We start from the raw sequence: 17,840 nt of genomic DNA, 5'->3' as shown, positions 1-17,840 counted from the left end.
GCCACTTCAGAGTTTCAGCCTGGCGTAAACATCCTACAGGGTTGAGTCGAGTTCAGTCAGGGCTCTGCGCAGGACACTCAAGTTCTTCACTCCAACCTTCACACAGGTCTTCATGGAACTCCAGCTTGTCACGATGGAACAGGTGTTTGGCGGAAATGGTCTTCACATTGTGTACAACTGTGTGCTTCAGCCTTTGTAACAGTTTTGAGAAGAACCACATGTCAGAGAGAACCTTTGGCTGCATGTTGTATTTATCAGAATATTATTGGTGCTGTTCAGCTGACGCTTAAACTCTCCGATGGTACACTTTCTGTATTGTGCAGGGATGAGAATGAAAAATATTTTAAAAGTCTGAAAAAACCGGGGCGGGGCCTGGGGGGGGGGCTAATGATTTTTGGCTATTTTTTTTTTTAACCCCAAAACCATTAATTTTATCAGCAAAAATTTGCAATGTATTTGGAAATAAATTCCCCTTCTTGGTGGACTCCCAGGTGAAAATGATTAATATGGTCCAAGAGACTTGTCTTTAATCAATTCACATTTGATGATTTTAAAAAAATCAATGCACCTTTTAATATAAACGAGCTCTACAGTATTATATTTCTGCATTTTAGCTATTCAGGTCTTTGAATACTCTAATCCTTTACAATGAAGTGCAAACCAGAAAAAAGTTCTATCATATTCTCTTAAGCTTTCTTCTGATGTGATCATGGTAGCAGGAGCTCTTGCATATTAAGCAGGCAACATTCAGCATCACTCATCACTTCCCTTTCAACTGCTGTGTGGACTAACGAGGTTTTATCTGGACAGGATGTTGTGTAATGTAATACAGATACCATATGGCCAATCTGAAGATCGAGATGGTGATTTTGAATTAAAGAACAGGCGTGTACAATGGGCATTACAGATTGGAAATTTTTTTTAAATCAAAAACTATAAATTCATCTCGGCCTAAAAAATTTGGGCAGACGCTCCCGCGCGGCACACGCCAGCAATTCCCCCCCCCCGTCCCCCTATGAAATGAGCAACAAGTAGGAGAGTTATACAGTACATGCTATCATACCTAAAATTTTATCAGAAATATGGATATGATACTCTGATTCTCCCCAACATGCTACATTAGATAAGCTAACCTCATTTATAAAAAGATACACACTTATATATGACGTGTAATTGATATATATTTTTGGGGCGTGCGCTCTCTCTGCCATGCCGATCCTGTCGGCTGCACCGACTCAATACAACTGAAAACTCCGGTCCTCGAGAAAAGGGATAAAAGCCCGCCCACACTGAAAGCTGATTGGCTTATTTTGCTGAGTAACCCAATCAAGATGCTCTTTGTCTGGCATGCGCTACATGAACAGGCACACAGGCAGTGTTGCCAAATTGGGTGGTTTTAAGTGCATTTTGGCGGGTTTTGAACATATTTTGGGCTGGAAAACGTCAGCAGTATCTGGCAACACTGCACACAGTCTCCCTCGCGCGCGCACATGCGTGATGCAGACTGGATGCAGACCTTTAATGTTGCGCGCGCACGCTCTTGCTCGCTTCTATCAATATGCAGGAGACTCCCGGAACTTCCGGGAGACTTGGGATGTCTGCGTTATAAGGTGACCACAGATCGTTAATCATACCCCCCCAAAAAAAAAAAATTTCTCAACGGATCGGCGGAAAATTCTCATCCCTGATTGTGAGAGCATCATTATGCATGGTGAGATTTTTATATTTCAGCACTTGTTAACAGGATGTGGCACTAAACTGAAAATGTACAAAAACAGTACACTTATTTTTTTTTTCAAATTTTATTTTTTAAAATTCTTGCTCAGATTTGGTGATTTAGAACAGAGTACAGCTCGACATCATGACAACGTTAACATAATGCAAACGAGAAGCAAAGCAACAGATTATGGTGAGATCCTGAGAACTTCTGTGAAACGGTATTCAGGTTTAAGGTTTAAAGCCTCGTTAGCCAATAAATCAGGACAAATAAAATGTTTGCAGAAGTGTGTGTGTAGATTACAAATGAATGTTTTGTTTCTATCGTGGACGACCGCTGTAGTTTCCTCATCCCTCAAACGTACCTTTATGAAAAGGAACCCTGCGAGTTCCCTCAGCGTCCTGGTCTTCCTTGTATTTTGTTTGTTGTTCTTTGCTCGTTTCCTGAGAGAGTCAGTCTCCCTGTAGCCACGTGACAGATTAGCGACGTGCTCAGGGCGTCCCCGGTTCTTACATGAAGGCAGGTGGGATTGGTTCCCCCCCCCCCCCATGACTCAGACAGATGAGGTAGAGCTAGTTTCCCAAGCTTCCTACTACCAGTAGATCCTCCAGATCTCCCCCGAGATCCTTCTTTTCCTCGTTTCATTCTGGGCCAAATGCCTTTGTAGCTACATTTAAAGGGATCCGCCGACAGATTGATTTTCAAACTTATTTTATGTAAAATTAGTCATAGATGTCAAAAATCAAACTTTCAGAGACCAAATAGTTGTCAAGAAAAATGCTTTTTTTTTTATATAAAGAATACCAGATGAGCTTCCTGCGGTGGTGATGTCGTCAGGTAGCGGTCGCTTGGAGAAACTTGGCTGTAGTTTTGCTAGTTTTATAAATATTTTTACTGAATTTCAGTTTTTAAATAAGTATAATCATTGTGTGGCATATAAACGCCACTTTCTGTAGATCACGTGAAAAGGATTGTGCAGCGTGAGGTCTCGCGTCTGATGCGGTTTCTGTCGGTGACGCTCTGTTCCAGCTGATCAAGCACACTTTGCATTTTCTCTGTGGAAATGCAGTCGAGTTCCAGCTTGCGCTTTCTTTTGAGCATCGTTGTGGCGTTTATACGCAGCACAACGAGGCATACGGATTAAAAAACTCAAATTCAGTAAAAATACTTGTAAAACCGTGACGTAAACAGAAAATATAAACAGCCGAGTTGCTCCAAGCGACGACGACATGACATCACATACGTCACCGCTGCAGGAAGCCCATCGGACATTTAAAATAAAATAAAAATTCTATTTTTTTGGATAACTATTTGGTCTCTGAAAATGAAAGTTTTATTTTTGAAATCTGTGACTACCTTTACTTAAAATCAGTTTGAGAATTAATCCACTGGAGGGTTTTTAAACGTCCCCTTGCATCGTTTTTTCATGAACTGTGCGGTGGTCTCTGGTATGAACGAACGCCCCGTGAGCCGGTTTTGCTGTGGTTCTGTTTCAGGCTGTTCTAGTTCGGTGGAGGAGTGGGTGGCGGGAGAACGACAGGATTTCAGCTCTTACTCGTTAATATTCATGACATGCAAACATATCGCTTCTGATTGGCTAACAGCACTGTGACGCTCCCGCCAGTGGGTTATGGGCGGGGCCATGAATACTAATTTTCGAAGTGACGTAAGATCATAGGGCTTTTTCTAGGGCTGTGCTCACAGCTCGCGATACTCGATCATGCACGGTTTTCGGGGGTACGATACAATGTCGTTCACTCACTTGAAAATCCCATACAGGATGCGTTTCATGCACATCTCCCGGTTCTGTCGCAGGCTGTCATCAGTTTTCACTTGATTTAAAGCCAGAAATCGACGGAAATTCATGCTTGCAACCCGTTCCAACCAAAAACTTTTTTCTTTACAAATGTCGCTTCCAGTTACTCAGGCCATGCGCACGAGAAATCAGGCGCTCTGCTTCAACGCGCTCTGCTACAGACGCTGCAAGCCGCTAATCACGTCCCCCGTGTCTCCATGGCCTCGTCTCGAGACTCATTGATTGAATAATTTTGGCGCCAAATGTATTCGCGCCCTCTGCTTACAATACATTAAAGACATCGTTTAACGCGATATATCGCGATATATATGGTACGATATCGTGAGCAACTGATGGCCAACGAGCACAGCCCTAGCTTTTTCTGATTCGCTCGTTTTTCCATCTATTTTCTTTCACAGGCTGAGACGGAACGGAGGTAGAAGAACATTTTTATGTGCAGCATGCATACGCAACTCGGAGTGCCCTATGGGATTTCAAAAAGAGCCAGTAATAAATGGTTTGTCATGAAATGGCACCTTTAAAAAAAAAAAAGGTGTCCCAGTCTTGCTGGACAGCGTTTTTTATCTGAAAACGAGCCATGGCAGTTTTCCTAGCTATCTTCCTAGTACGCCTAGATTCCTTGTTTTCCATTCAGTTCCAGTTGTGTTTAGAAATCGTATCCGTATCCCTCTCGGCGCGTAGAATTTCACCTAAAAATTAACCTTTGTAGTTTCCTCAGACTGCCTACTTCTACCTAGTTTTCCTCGTTCCCTTATTATCCTGTGCGCCATTTCAGCGAGCTGCTTCAGTCTCCGCCTCCTTTAAAGGGGGGAAGCAGACATCGTTTGTTTCGGTGGAAAATGTTTTCTGTCTGCGTCATGTTAGGGTTCATTTGATGCCCAGTAGAACCGGGGCACCGCTGGGGGTGAGTTAGGACCATTCTAAAGGCCCAGAGTTGACGGAGAGGACATTACTACCATCATATGCAAGTTAATTTAATTAAAAAAAAAATCTTTAATAATAATCTCTTGAAACGAACAAAATACAACAACCTTCTGGTTTTGGTTCCCATTTTGTGCAAAATTATTAGAATACAGTCTTGTGTAGGCGGAGCCAGAGTGTAACACCACGTTAGGTTTGCTGCTTTCCAATCCAGCACTAACGTTAGCTACGCCATGGGAGAAGCAGAATTGCTGGTGAACCATCAGGAGCCTGACACCATCGTAAAGACGTCGGGTTACCAGAAACGTAAAGGGGGGCTGCAATATTACATCATTTCACTGGGTCCAACATTTCTAGCAGCGCCCCGGAGTGGAACAGTTAAAGATACAAAGCCGGGATATCAACCAACCGATCCATTCCACCCCCACAAAAACCGTTTTCGAACCATGTCTAGGCCGTGCCTGATCGTTTTGGTCTGAGTTTAGTTTAAAACGCAAGACAAACCGTGTAAGAGTTTCGGAATCAAATCTACCCTTCCTTCATCCAGAGAGGGAACGTCCACTTTCTGTTCACTCTAATTCCACAAAGACACCTGACGCGACCCACGTAGCACCGATACAGGGGGCGGAGACGGGGATTTCTCACGAATCAGCATCGTCTTACTCCAGAGTTTGTTCGTTTATTCGCTGGTACACTACCGTTCAAAAGTTTGGGGTCACCCAGACAATTTTGTGTTTTCCATGAAAAGTCACACTTTTATTTCCCACCATAAGTTGTAAAATGAATAGAAAATATAGTCAAGACATTTTTCTGGCCATTTTGAGCATTTAATCGACCCCACAAATGTGATGCTCCAGAAACTCAATCTGCTCAAAGGAAGGTCAGTTTTATAGCTTCTCTAAAGAGCTCAACTGTTTTCAGCTGTGCTAACATGATTGTACAAGGGTTTTCTAATCATCCATTAGCCTTCTGAGGCAATGAGCAAACACATTGTACCATTAGAACACTGGAGTGAGAGTTGCTGGAAATGGGCCTCTATACACCTATGGAGATATTGCAACAAAAACCAGACATTTGCAGCTAGAATAGTCATTTAGCACATTAGCAATGTATAGAGTGGATTTCTGATTAGTTTAAAGTGATCTTCATTGAAAAGAACAGTGCTTTTCTTTCAAAAATAAGGACATTTCAGAGTGACCCCAAACTTTTGAACGGTAGCGTACCTGTGCAGTCGACGGGGAGATGTTTGTGGACACGTCCCAGACCAAACACTCCCTTTGCTGTACTGGCTACATAAACTCCACAGCAACCGTCCCAAATACCCGCTTCGCTCTACAAGCTAAAATAAACACGAAGGAAAAGACGGATTCATCCACACAGCCTTAAAACACTCCAGCATCGCTCAGGTAGGATCCCAACGCGTCCAATTTGTTCATGTTTACTAAACTTAAAAACACAAGTACTATAATGTTAAAAATGAAAATATTTTCAGACATTTCACATTTTTGCAAAATACCACACTTCATATAACATTCAGTTTTAGCCAGATGTTCTGTTACGCTGGAAAGTTTTGATGGAACCTGCGAGTTCCTTCCCGCACCGTTCCTCTAACAGCCCGGACACCGGGAGGCGTACTGCGCTCGCTCTGCTGCTGGCTAACGCAACATTACACCAGCTATTAAAAAAAATAAAATATTTAAACTTGCAGTCGGGTAAAACTAACAGGTTGGGATCTGACCCCATGGTTTCACAAATTAGTTAGAAGTCATTATTTACTTTGAAAAACTGTTGCATAAAAGTTAATTGAACATTCGAAGCGGTGCGTTATCATGAATAACATCACGGCTGTGATTATCCACCGTAACCCAATCACAGTCATGATGTTATTCAGAAGAAAGCAGGCGAACGGGGCGGTGCTCAGGGCGTACAGTTCGTCTCACCAATCCGAGAGCGTGAACACAGACGCTAGTTTAGATCCTGCAGCTACCAGCACGTACTCGAGTAAGGCACTTTAACCTGAAATTTCCCAAACTGGCCTCGCAGTCATTTTTAGGGCCGAGCTGCCCGTCACACAGCTCCGCCCATCGGACAGATTGCTCGGAGGGGCGTGTCCTCAGGATCTGACCTTCCTCTTGTCATCAAAGAGGCGGCGCAGCGTGTAAACCTGAGTGAAGGCCACAGTGAGCATGACCACCAGAGAGGTGCAGGACCAGAACGAGACTCGCCACAGGTTGTCCTCCAGCAGGTTACGGTCTCGAGCCTCGAACGCTCGCAGCACCGTCTGCATCTGCCGACTTCGCTCCAGGTGACGGTGCACCGAGTCCATCGACTCCTGCACGGAGACAAGACGGGGCGGAGTTACGAGCCTCACACTCAACATACAGAATATTCGGACTATTTAATCAATCACAATCTTTGGTTATTCTAGTTTTAAAATTCAAACTGTAAACAGTCAGCCGACTTAAAGTTTATTTAACCAGAGCTCGAACCATAAAGCTGAAATAATCCTGATCACAGCGTACAAAGGGATTTAAACACGTTACTTTTGCGATGAGATCACTGTGTGAAATATTAAAATTCTCATCCATAAATCATTTTATTTTTACCCGTATGTCCTCCAGCTTGTACTCCAGCATGGTCTCAGGCTCTCCAAGCCCCGCCCACTCATCCTCAACCGTCGCATCGTTGGCTGCGTTCTCCAGAATGACCTCGAAGAACACCATTTTTTCAGAGAAGCGGCTGAAGCTGTTGTCGAAGCAGATCTGGTAGTCGCCCGCTTCAGTGGGCTCGACCCTGCACGCCATCAGAATTACATCATCATGTAAAAAAAACAAACAAACCGAATAACACGGAATATTTTAAAGTGTACACAATATCAATATCCTTCATGATGAACATCTGACTACTTCGATTCAGATATAATTCTGGTTGCCATAGTAACCGTGAGAGCCAGTGAGGACGCACATATGAACTCCATCAGAGCGTCGGAACTCAGAGACCAGCTGGATACCGCGAGGGGAGATGATGGAGAAGCCGACATCCATACCTGCTCCGGCAATCACCTACACACACACACACACACACACACACTTTACTTCAGGTTTAAAATGTATTAAATTTTATTTTTGAGTCCACGGGCAAAGAACAAGTGACTGCATGATGCACTCTGTAGTAAAGACGCACCGATGGCTGATTTCCATTTTAAAGCTGGACTGCCTTTCAGATTTTAAGTGTAGATTATAAAAATTTTCCCGACACCCAATTATTTTTGTTTAGTGACTGAAAGCTACTGAACTGGAATTACAGACTTCCAATTTTATTATCTTTTAAATACTAGAACAATTAATGAATTTATCTCCATGTAGCTCTAAAATTCTCTGCTATTTTTTCCTGCTTCACCATGACCCAATACAAGATACTACACCATGCATCACATCTAGAGCTGCGTACCGGTACTGTACCGTGAAAATCGATTCGGTACAGGTCCAAAATACCGGATCATGAAGTACCAGTACTGTACCGATATAAATTTACACCAAGTACATGCTTATGTTGTGACTGAAGATGCGTAAATCCTACCACAAAGACGAAAATTTAGCAGTGGAAAAGACGTAAAATGCTGCGCTGAAACTTGAAATCAGAGCCATCTTTGACTTGAGATCCTCTCGCCACAGTCTCACGAGACATCGCAAGAGCTTAGCTGATCCAGCGTTCTGATTGGTCAAAAAGACTCAAAAGCAGGTCAGCCATTTTTCCTTTGCTGGCATTGGCGGTCTTTGTTGCTTTGTGTAATTTTGGCGCGCAAGTTAAAGGCCGCGGACTGCGCGGAGTCTGTAGTACTCTAGTGTAGTCACTTCTCGCTGTGAGACAACTTATGACTTTTTGTCCAAGTTAACTATAGTGTGACTGAGAAGTGAGGTCGGAAACCTAGTCATGTTCGGTTTAATTTGAATAAAGATATTGACAAGTTGTCAACAGTTTATTAATGTTTCTGTCATTATTGAAGAAGTTCAGAAGAATGTGTCAAATTGTTCAGGTACCGGTCCGGACCTGCACCGAAACCTCTGTACCGGTACCTGTACCTGATGTTACGTTTAGGTACGCAGCCCTAATCACATCCCGTGGTGGGCTTTCCCTGTTCACGCAAGGCATTGTGGGATACAAATTTGAAATGGGAGAGAAAAATGGAGGACGTGAGTGTGCGAATGAAACGTGAAAGAGCGACTACAGTAACGGAAAGAAAGCGAGAAGAAAAGACGTTATGTTCTATATGAAGGAAAGGAAACGCAGGACCAAACTAATAAATATGGGCGCTCAGCGAGCACCTCGGTGTGATCAGCTGTTCGTTTAGCGACAGAATGATGGAACTGTCAGTGCACGCTCAAAGGGAAACCTGTAGATGGCAGTAATGCAACACTGTGGATGCCAGCTGCCGTAAAACCCAAAAGAAGAAGGTAAACCTGCGCATGCGCACACGGACTTCCTCTGTCTGCTTGACTGCGCCAAGCGAGCGATTTCATGCACATTATTTGCTTTAATCCCCTCAAATTAAATAACTTCCCAGCCACAGAATGGCCTGATATTTTGTGAGATATTACAGAAATAAACAGATATCACAATCACCACATTTCAGACGCAACTACATTTCACCGGTTTTATGAAATCGAAAGGCCGACTAGCTTTAATTTCAGCAGAGAAATAAACATTTCACACAGAGGGAACACAGTGGTATAAAAAGCACCGCTACACACAAATACCAGTGCATGTTATAGATCACATTTGATGCCGTTATGTTCCCCGTCACGCCTCTGATTCCGGAATGCTGTATAAAATCACACGCTGGGGCAGCATTACGCAAAACTTACTTCTTCCTCCAACAGACTAAAATAATCCCCGAACACCACACATTCTCCCTCGAGTGTGGAGAGCAGACCTGGGCATTTTCCGGCCCGCGGGCCGCATCCGGCCCTTTGGTTCATTCTGACCGGCCCGCGTAAGGTTAATTAGAAATTACAAAATAAACGTATTTTCTAATTTGACCTCATGCATGGACTGAATGTGCGTGGCTTTTATTTTGAAGTTGTGTTCAACAAAAACGCAATGCGCGCGACATGAAATCCCACGAAACCTAATCCCGCGATAACTACTTCCGTAATTTGTCCAGACCAACCACAAACTTGTACGTCATCCTTCAAACGGTCCAGCCAATCACATAGTGTGACGTCACCAGCAGGCGCCGGAGCCCGAGCCGATCTCCGGCGAAAAACACCAAATTAAGTGATTAGACTACAAATGTGGGCATCAGTATTATAATATGATGCATCTTGCTTGATATTTGGAGCAGAAAGACAATATTGTGATGTCTGTATTGTGTTTTGGGGTGAATGTGACTGAAAAAAAAAAAAAGGTACAAACGTTCACATTTTGTTCACCATCATTTTGGGAAATTTGATTGAATAAATGACATTTTTTGCAAGGCAATCTCGTTTTTTCCAGACTCTTACCAGTCTTAGCAGCTTGTAAAAGCAATGTTATTTACTGCTTTATATAAAGAAATACAATTAATATTATGCAGAATTTAGTTCAGCCTTTTGGTCCGGCCCGCCACAAGATTTCCCGTTTCTCACGTGGCCCTATGGAAAAACTAACTGCCCACCCCTGGTGTAGATCGTTTAGCTTCACGGAACACCGCGGGGACTGGGGGACGTGTAGACGCTGCGGGACGTCGACGTGTCGATGGAAACAGAGCGAGGACAAAGCCAGCTCAGAAACCCAGCGATATTTCAGCTGATCACGGGCCGGAGTTCCCTCACAGCTTTAGCAAAGCGTCCGGTTCGGATTTTACTCTACAGTTAATCACACGACGTCCTTGGAGACTCAGGATCTCCCGCACGACCTGTTCACAATCAGTATGAACATGCAAATTATGTATTTACAGTACTGTGCAAAAGTCTTAGCGCCCTTATGATTTCTACATTATCAAGTTAAAACATTTTAGGAGTCCAAACATTCATTTTTCCCCCCAGCACCAAATTAAATGTTACAGGGGGGAAAAAGTCTATCTGAGCAGCCTATTCCGTAAGAGCACTTTTCAGATTAAAAAAGAAACCATAATGAAGGCTGCTGGGTTTTGGTGTAAAACGAACAAGTGCAGGGCTGGAAATTCATATATTTTTCCACCAGCCAGCCGGACTAGTTCCCTTCCAGAGTAACTCGCCAAGCAGAAAATCAACTCGCCAAAATTTGTTCATGTATGAATTTTATTTCTGTCAAAAATAACGCAAAAGAGAGTCGTTACCATTGTTCATGACTAACGTGCATTTATTTCAAGACCCGAGTATTTTGATACTGTTTTTTTTTTTTTTTTTGCACACTTTACAAACTGGCATTTGCTGTTCCACGCCCTCCTCGCGATATCCAAAAAAACGCCAGATGACTGACCCCTGACCCCTTACTCGTTCTTTTAGGAACCGATTCGTCCGCTTCCATTTTTAATCTGTCGCTGAAATTGGCAGAGCTTACACGGTAGCCTATGCAGCACCAGCGACTGCACGAACTGAGTCAGCGCTGTAAACCGAAACTAGAAAATCTTCCCGCAAGTTCCTTTCAGCACCGAGATGTCGCCCGGGATTGGTTGGCGAGTGCGTGACGTTATTGGTTTTTTCCCCTTAGGCAGCCTCTCGCGTTACTGCCTGAGGGACAGGGAGAAAACCACCGGGAAAGGTTTTAAACAAACACAAAACAAACGCAAGTCGGCAGATGACCATAAAATACTTGATAGTTACAATAGAATAATTATCTCACACAATTTTCGGAGATATATCGAGTATATTCGATATATCGCACAGCCCTAGTCTGAATCTTCGCTTCATATATAGTTTTTATTTTCAGCTAGCCAGCCGGAATTACCCGCCAAATGACAAATTAAGTCGCCTCGGGCGAACGGACCACCGCCAATTTCAAGCCCTGAAGTGAGTGTGACAGTCAAAGTGTCCGGAAGAACTGCGGCTGGTTCTGGAAGATGCTCAGGAAAACCTACAGATCATTTCCACATAAAACTGACCTCACTGGACCGGAGACAGATTTATATACGTTTTTTAAGCTAAGGGTCGTCTCACACCGAATACTGACTTTTTCATACGTTACAGCTTAGCTTGGCGATCTCGAGCCCACAACTGAAAAAATCCTCATTTCCTCACTTCACTAAGCAGTCGGGTGCGTCAGCTGCCCTCACCTTCATAAACTCTGATGCGTTTTTGTTTGGGTGTTCCTTTTCACCAATAAAGACGTCCTGTAAAATGTTTTGACCATATTCAAAAGTCTAATGGTGGCACCATGAGGTTCATTTTTTGCCAAAAAACGCTTATTTTATTTTATGTTTTGGCGTAAGGTTTGAATCACAATGTTGGACTCCATTTATTGATTTCTTGTGAGCCAGAGATGATGTTAAGAACCTTTGCGAGGGATTGAGAAGCATTAATGTGATTCATAATACATTTGTATTGTTTAAAAGTAGTTGAACAATGATTCAATGAACAGCTAAAACTCAAACTGTGCTTGATAATATATTTAGAATATGGACTAAAAATGTGGATCTAAGATATTTGGTATACTCTATAAGGTGCCATAATGTTTCATGAAAAGTGATCGAAATTTTGTCATAAAAGTCATAAGCAGCTTTTCCCATAACTTTGAGCTCCTGGTGCCGCCAGTAAACTTTTGAATTTTGTCAAAATATTTCACCCAGTGTGTTTTCTTACCAAAAGGAACATAAAAACAAAAATGCATCATGATCGGAGGAACTTTTCATTTGTAGGGGGCGACTGACACACCGTACTGAGCGCCGATACAAACATCAGGTTTGATTTATATATTTTGCCTAATAATAATAATAAAAATAACTTTCACGCTAACGCTTCCTGCGTCTATCAGCTCTGTAGCGATGAACCAGGCCGCAGGTCGTGTATGTGTTTCTCAAACATGGAGTTTGCTCTCGCTCGTCTTTAATCAGATTAGAGCGCGAGCCCTCAGTGACGCGGACAGGAGGACTCGTGTTCACTCCGCACTCGGGTTCAGCTCGTTCTTCAGTTTTCAGCGAGACAGTTGAACTGCTGGTTTGTAAAGCGTCTCGCTGCCTGTTTCCTTGTGGTTTTTAAGTCAAGTGTTTCACGGAAAAATCACATACCGACATTACATCATTACACAAAGCATTTCATCACCAGACTGACTTTAAACTGTCTATAAAACCACCACGCTGCGGAGTCGTTTGGGACGCATGCGATGACGTGACTGCCGGGGAAGGATCGCTCTCTATACCGACACTTACACTGCGTCTGAGACGGTACGTGCAAAAGTAAAATGGACGACGCTTCAACAAAGAAGGAAACCTCATAAAGCTTTCCTGATGTCCAAGCGCTTTAACTGCATGCGATGTTTCTGATTTCCACACTTACAGCACAAGACCAGAACATGACTTTGTTCCTCCTAATCCACGCACAAAATTATTTAAATACACAAGTACAGAACTGTGGAACTCAGACCCCATTAAAACATTTAAGAGACGTCTAAATTATATAAATTTAAAAATTAATTAGCGCCTTATACTTACTCGTACATACTTTCATAGAGTCACGACTGAATCATTTGATATCAAATCTTATTGTAAACAACTGAAATTTATTTTATTCATTATAATTGTGTTTTATTTTGTACCGGGAGAACAGCGATGCTGAAGTGCGTCCCCCGGATAAATAAAGCTCATCATCATCATGAAACAGGTTTTTTGTGAATGGATTACAGAGTGAAAGAAACATTACAGACGGACCGGAAACCCAACAGCACCACCTCGACCCGTAACACAGCGGTGGAGTCAAAACCCGATAGTGATCCGCCGCGCTGCGTATCGAGGCGCCGTCACTTTGTCACGAGGCAGGAGGACAGACGGCTCGACATCTTCGCTTTACAAATCAGGGCTTCGTTATTGCATCGTGGACCAGGATGGTGTTCCGGAGGAGGCCACTGTACAACCCCGATTCCAAAAAAGTTGGGACAAAGTACAAATTGTAAATAAAAACGGAATGCAATGATGTGGAAGTTTCAAAATTCCATATTTTATTCAGAATAGAACATAGATGACATATCAAATGTTTAAACTGAGAAAATGTATCATTTAAAGAGAAAAATTAGGTGATTTTAAATTTCATGACAACAACACATCTCAAAAAAGTTGGGACAAGGCCATGTTTCCCACTGTGAGACATCCCCTTTTCTCTTTACAACAGTCTGTAAACGTCTGGGGACTGAGGAGACAAGTTGCTCAAGTTTAGGGATAGGAATGTTAACCCATTCTTGTCTAATGTAGGATTCTAGTTGCTCAACTGTCTTAGGTCTTTTTTGTCGTATCTTCCGTTTTATGATGCGCCAAATGTTTTCTATGGGTGAAAGATCTGGACTGCAGGCTGGCCAGTTCAGTACCCGGACCCTTCTTCTACGCAGCCATGATGCTGTAATTGATGCAGTATGTGGTTTGGCATTGTCATGTTGGAAAATGCAAGGTCTTCCCTGAAAGAGACGTCGTCTGGATGGGAGCATATGTTGCTCTAGAACCTGGATATACCTTTCAGCATTGATGGTGTCTTTCCAGATGTGTAAGCTGCCCATGCCACACGCACTAATGCAACCCCATACCATCAGAGATGCAGGCTTCTGAACTGAGCGCTGATAACAACTCGGGTCGTCCTTCTCCTCTTTAGTCCGAATGACACGGCGTCCCTGATTTCCATAAAGAACTTCACATTTTGATTCGTCTGACCACAGAACAGTTTTCCACTTTGCCACAGTCCATTTTAAATGAGCCTTGGCCCAGAGAAGACGTCTGCGCTTCTGGATCATGTTTAGATACGGCTTCTTCTTTGAACTATAGAGTTTTAGCTGGCAGCGGCGGATGGCACGGTGAATTGTGTTCACAGATAATGTTCTCTGGAAATATTCCTGAGCCCATTTTGTGATTTCCAATACAGAAGCATGCCTGTATGTGATGCAGTGCCGTCTAAGGGCCCGAAGATCACGGGCACCCAGTATGGTTTTCCGGCCTTGACCCTTACGCACAGAGATTCTTCCAGATTCTCTGAATCTTTTGATGATATTATGCACTGTAGATGATGATATGTTCAAACTCTTTGCAATTTTACACTGTCGAACTCCTTTCTGATATTGCTCCACTATTTGTCGGCGCAGAATTAGGGGGATTGGTGATCCTCTTCCCATCTTTACTTCTGAGAGCCGCTGCCACTCCAAGATGCTCTTTTTATACCCAGTCATGTTAATGACCTATTGCCAATTGACCTAATGAGTTGCAATTTGGTCCTCCAGCTGTTCCTTTTTTGTACCTTTAACTTTTCCAGCCTCTTATTGCCCCTGTCCCAACTTTTTTGAGATGTGCTGCTGGCATGAAATTTCAAATGAGCCAATATTTGGCATGAAATTTCAAAATGTCTCACTTTCGACATTTGATATGTTGTCTATGTTCTATTGTGAATACAATATCAGTTTTTGAAATTTGTAAATTATTGCATTCCGTTTTTATTTACAATTTGTACTTTGTCCCAACTTTTTTGGAATCGGGGTTGTATTACAGATCAGGCATTAGGAAAGAAAAAAGGCCATCGTGTGTTAGAGCTTACACTTCTTCCACTGCACTGTATTCTTGCAATTTTTCATCACCAATGGGACAGTTTCGCATTAATGATTGGATGTTACTGATTAAATAACTTTGCAATAAACACAGAGGGAACATCTTTGCAGATGCGTCTTCTCTGAAACATTTTCTCATGTTGTAGCGATCACATGACCATGTGGTTAATGTCTATTTATAACGAGCTCAACAGAAATGAAGATTAAATAAACTGCTCGACACGACACTGCTACACAGACTTTAGATAAAAACAGATTTCCCCGTACACATCCTGTCCCTCTGTGGGCCGGCTCTCACACGAACGCAGCTTCAACATATCCGCAGGTAAGTGAGCAGTAACGGTGTTCCCTTTCTGCAACAAGATGGGAAAATCTGACACAGCGAGGATCTGACAGGAAGCTGACCCGCCCCTTATTCCCACAGACGTGCTTCGACTCGGATATGAAACAGGACCTGCAACGAGCTCCTTAGTAACTCCACCCACTAAACACACAGCTGTAATACGCCATTTATCACACACTCTTATCCAGAGCGACATACAACAGACCCGGAGCAGCCTGGGGAGCAGGTGGGGGTTCGGTGCCTTGCTCAAGGGCACTTCAGCCATTCCTGCTGGTCCAGGGAATCAAACCGGCAACCTTTTGGTCCCAAAGCTGCTTCTCTAACCATTAGGCCGTGACTATCCCAAACACAAATCCAGCTGTGGCAGGATACAACTGAACAAAAAGCTGAACGTCCTCCTCAAGGAGCTGGGATTTGAACCCACAACCTTCTGATCTGTAACTCAAAGCCTTAACTACTGAGTCACCACAACTTCTAAAAAATTAATATAAATAAATACCTACTGAAGTGCAGATATTACATTTTTAATCTCACAGCTTAACGTTGCACTTTGTGATAACGCAGCTGCTGTAATTCCGTATGCCGCCGCCGCCTTCACTGAACTTCCCTAAAAGTTCTTCCTCAAAATGTGAAGGTTGTGATGAGGCTGTGAAGCATTAACAATATATAAAACACACAACATATGGTCCAATAGTCCCGTTCTGTTGAGGAACAAACATCTACAGCTCCTTACTCAAAAGCGCACGACAGAGGGTTCGGGATAAACACACGATCAGGACGCCTTTGGGGATTTCACTGACTCGTCCTTGGAAACACTGATGATTCGTGCGTCTTACAGAATGCACTTTATTTCTATCGGTGCACTTGGAGACAGACAGACAGACAGACAGTCATGTGATCTTCCACCTTCATGGCAGCGGCTGGAGGAAGAACCATGAATGAGTTTTGGTGTTCACATACTTTTGATCACGGTGTGTAGTACAGAACCTGTTTCAGTACTGAGCTACTGGATTTCAGCTCGCTGCTCTTTTACAGTACACTAACCGAGCTGGGTTTCAGACCCACTCCACCCCGGACCCGGGAGGAACCCTGCGCTCCAGACCGCAGCCGCTGTGACACATCTCAACCAAACAACAACAACTTCTCCAGAAAGCGTTCGGGACTTGGGCTTCTGACTCCGCACCGAGTCCAGGGTTCTGATCATGACCTTCAGCCCCGGGTCAGTTAGAACCCCTGAGGGAGGCCATGGAGCTCCGGACCCGGGCTGAGAGGATTCCTCTGCACTGATCACCACACCCTGGCCTTTCCAGACGCTTCTCGGGTTGAACTCCGCGCTGAGGGTGGGAGGAGCTGCAGGGGCCCAGGGGGTCTCACACAGCCAGGGAGAGCAGCACCGAGACCCCCCGGGCCCCTGCAGCTCCTCCCACAGCCGGGGAGAGCAGCGCCGAGACCCCCTGGGCTCCTGCAGCTCCTCCCACAGGCGGGGAGAGCAGCGCCGAGACCCCCCAGGCCCCTGCAGCTCCTCCCACCCTCACACAGCCAGGGAGAGCAGCACCAAGACCCCCCGGCCCCCTGCAGCTCCTCCCACCCTCACACTCTGTGCTGCTCTCCCCGGCTATGTGAGTGTGAGGGCGGGGGGAGCTGCAGGGGGCGCGGGGGGAGCTGCAGGGGGCGCGGGGGGAGCTGCGGGGGGCGCGGGGGGAGCTGCGGGGGGCGCGGGGGGAGCTGCGGGGGGCGCGGGGGGAGCTGCGGGGGGCGCGGGGGGTCTCTGCGCTGCTCTCCCCGGCTGTGTGAGTGTGAGGGCGGGGGGAGCTGCAGGGGGCCCGGGGGGTCTCTGCGCTGCTCTCCCCGGCTGTGAGAGTGTGAGGGCGGCGGTTACCTGGTACTCGACCTCCAGGCTCCCGTTGCTGTGCGCGCTCTGGTAGAAGCACTCGGCGGCGGCGGCGGGCAGGAGGAAGGTGAGCTCGCTGTCCCGACTCGGGCTGAAAGCGGAAGCGACACAAACCCAGAGCGCCAGGAGCCCCGCGCCCCTCCCGCCGCCCCCCTCACCGAGCCGCGGAACCCAGCACATGGCGGAGACACCGCGCAACCCGACCGGAACACTAAACCCAGCTCGCGCTCACTGCGGGGCCTCTCATCACTTCCGCTTTCCTCCGAGACACACTTCCGCCTTCAGCAGCCAATCACAATTCACCGAGTGTCGAACAGCCGCGAGGCGTTTCTACAGGAAACCGTTCAAACTAACGGCCAGATCCATCCAAATCCCTCCATCCCTCCATCCAAATCCCTCCATCCCTTCATTCATCCCTCCATCCAAATCCCTCCATCCCTCCATCCAAATCCCTCCATCC

General features: G+C 44.9%; 1 protein-coding gene across 1 annotated transcript; it reads right to left on the bottom strand.

Annotated features, from left to right (window-relative positions):
• Positions 1-1,789: 1,789 nt before the first annotated feature.
• On the bottom strand, positions 1,790-17,639 carry tmed1b (transmembrane p24 trafficking protein 1b). Its single transcript, XM_060899296.1, has 4 exons — positions 17,369-17,639; positions 7,419-7,516; positions 7,061-7,247; positions 1,790-6,786 (listed from the first exon to the last, which is right to left on the bottom strand). The coding sequence occupies exons 1-4, from the start codon at positions 17,558-17,560 to the stop codon at positions 6,568-6,570; spliced, it is 696 nt and encodes a 231-aa protein (XP_060755279.1). The 5' UTR covers positions 17,561-17,639; the 3' UTR covers positions 1,790-6,567.
• Positions 17,640-17,840: the final 201 nt, after the last annotated feature.

This window comes from Neoarius graeffei, chromosome 18, assembly GCF_027579695.1.
Source record: "Neoarius graeffei isolate fNeoGra1 chromosome 18, fNeoGra1.pri, whole genome shotgun sequence".
Taxonomy (NCBI): domain Eukaryota; kingdom Metazoa; phylum Chordata; class Actinopteri; order Siluriformes; family Ariidae; genus Neoarius; species Neoarius graeffei.
The sequence above is the reverse complement of the archived record's forward strand: the minus strand, read 5'-3'. Positions and strand labels throughout refer to the sequence as shown.

Bases quoted from the DNA above. Each gene is read 5' to 3' on its own strand.
- tmed1b (XM_060899296.1), bottom strand. From the start codon at position 17,560: ATGTGCTGGGTTCCGCGGCTCGGTGAGGGGGGCGGCGGGAGGGGCGCG. The intron at 7,517-17,368 runs GTAACCGCCGCC...GTGTGTGTGTAG, and splicing joins GCCTGGAGGTCGAGTACCAG to GTGATTGCCGGAGCAGGTAT. The intron at 7,248-7,418 runs GTGCGTCCTCAC...GATGGCGTGCAG, and splicing joins CGCTCTGATGGAGTTCATAT to GGTCGAGCCCACTGAAGCGG.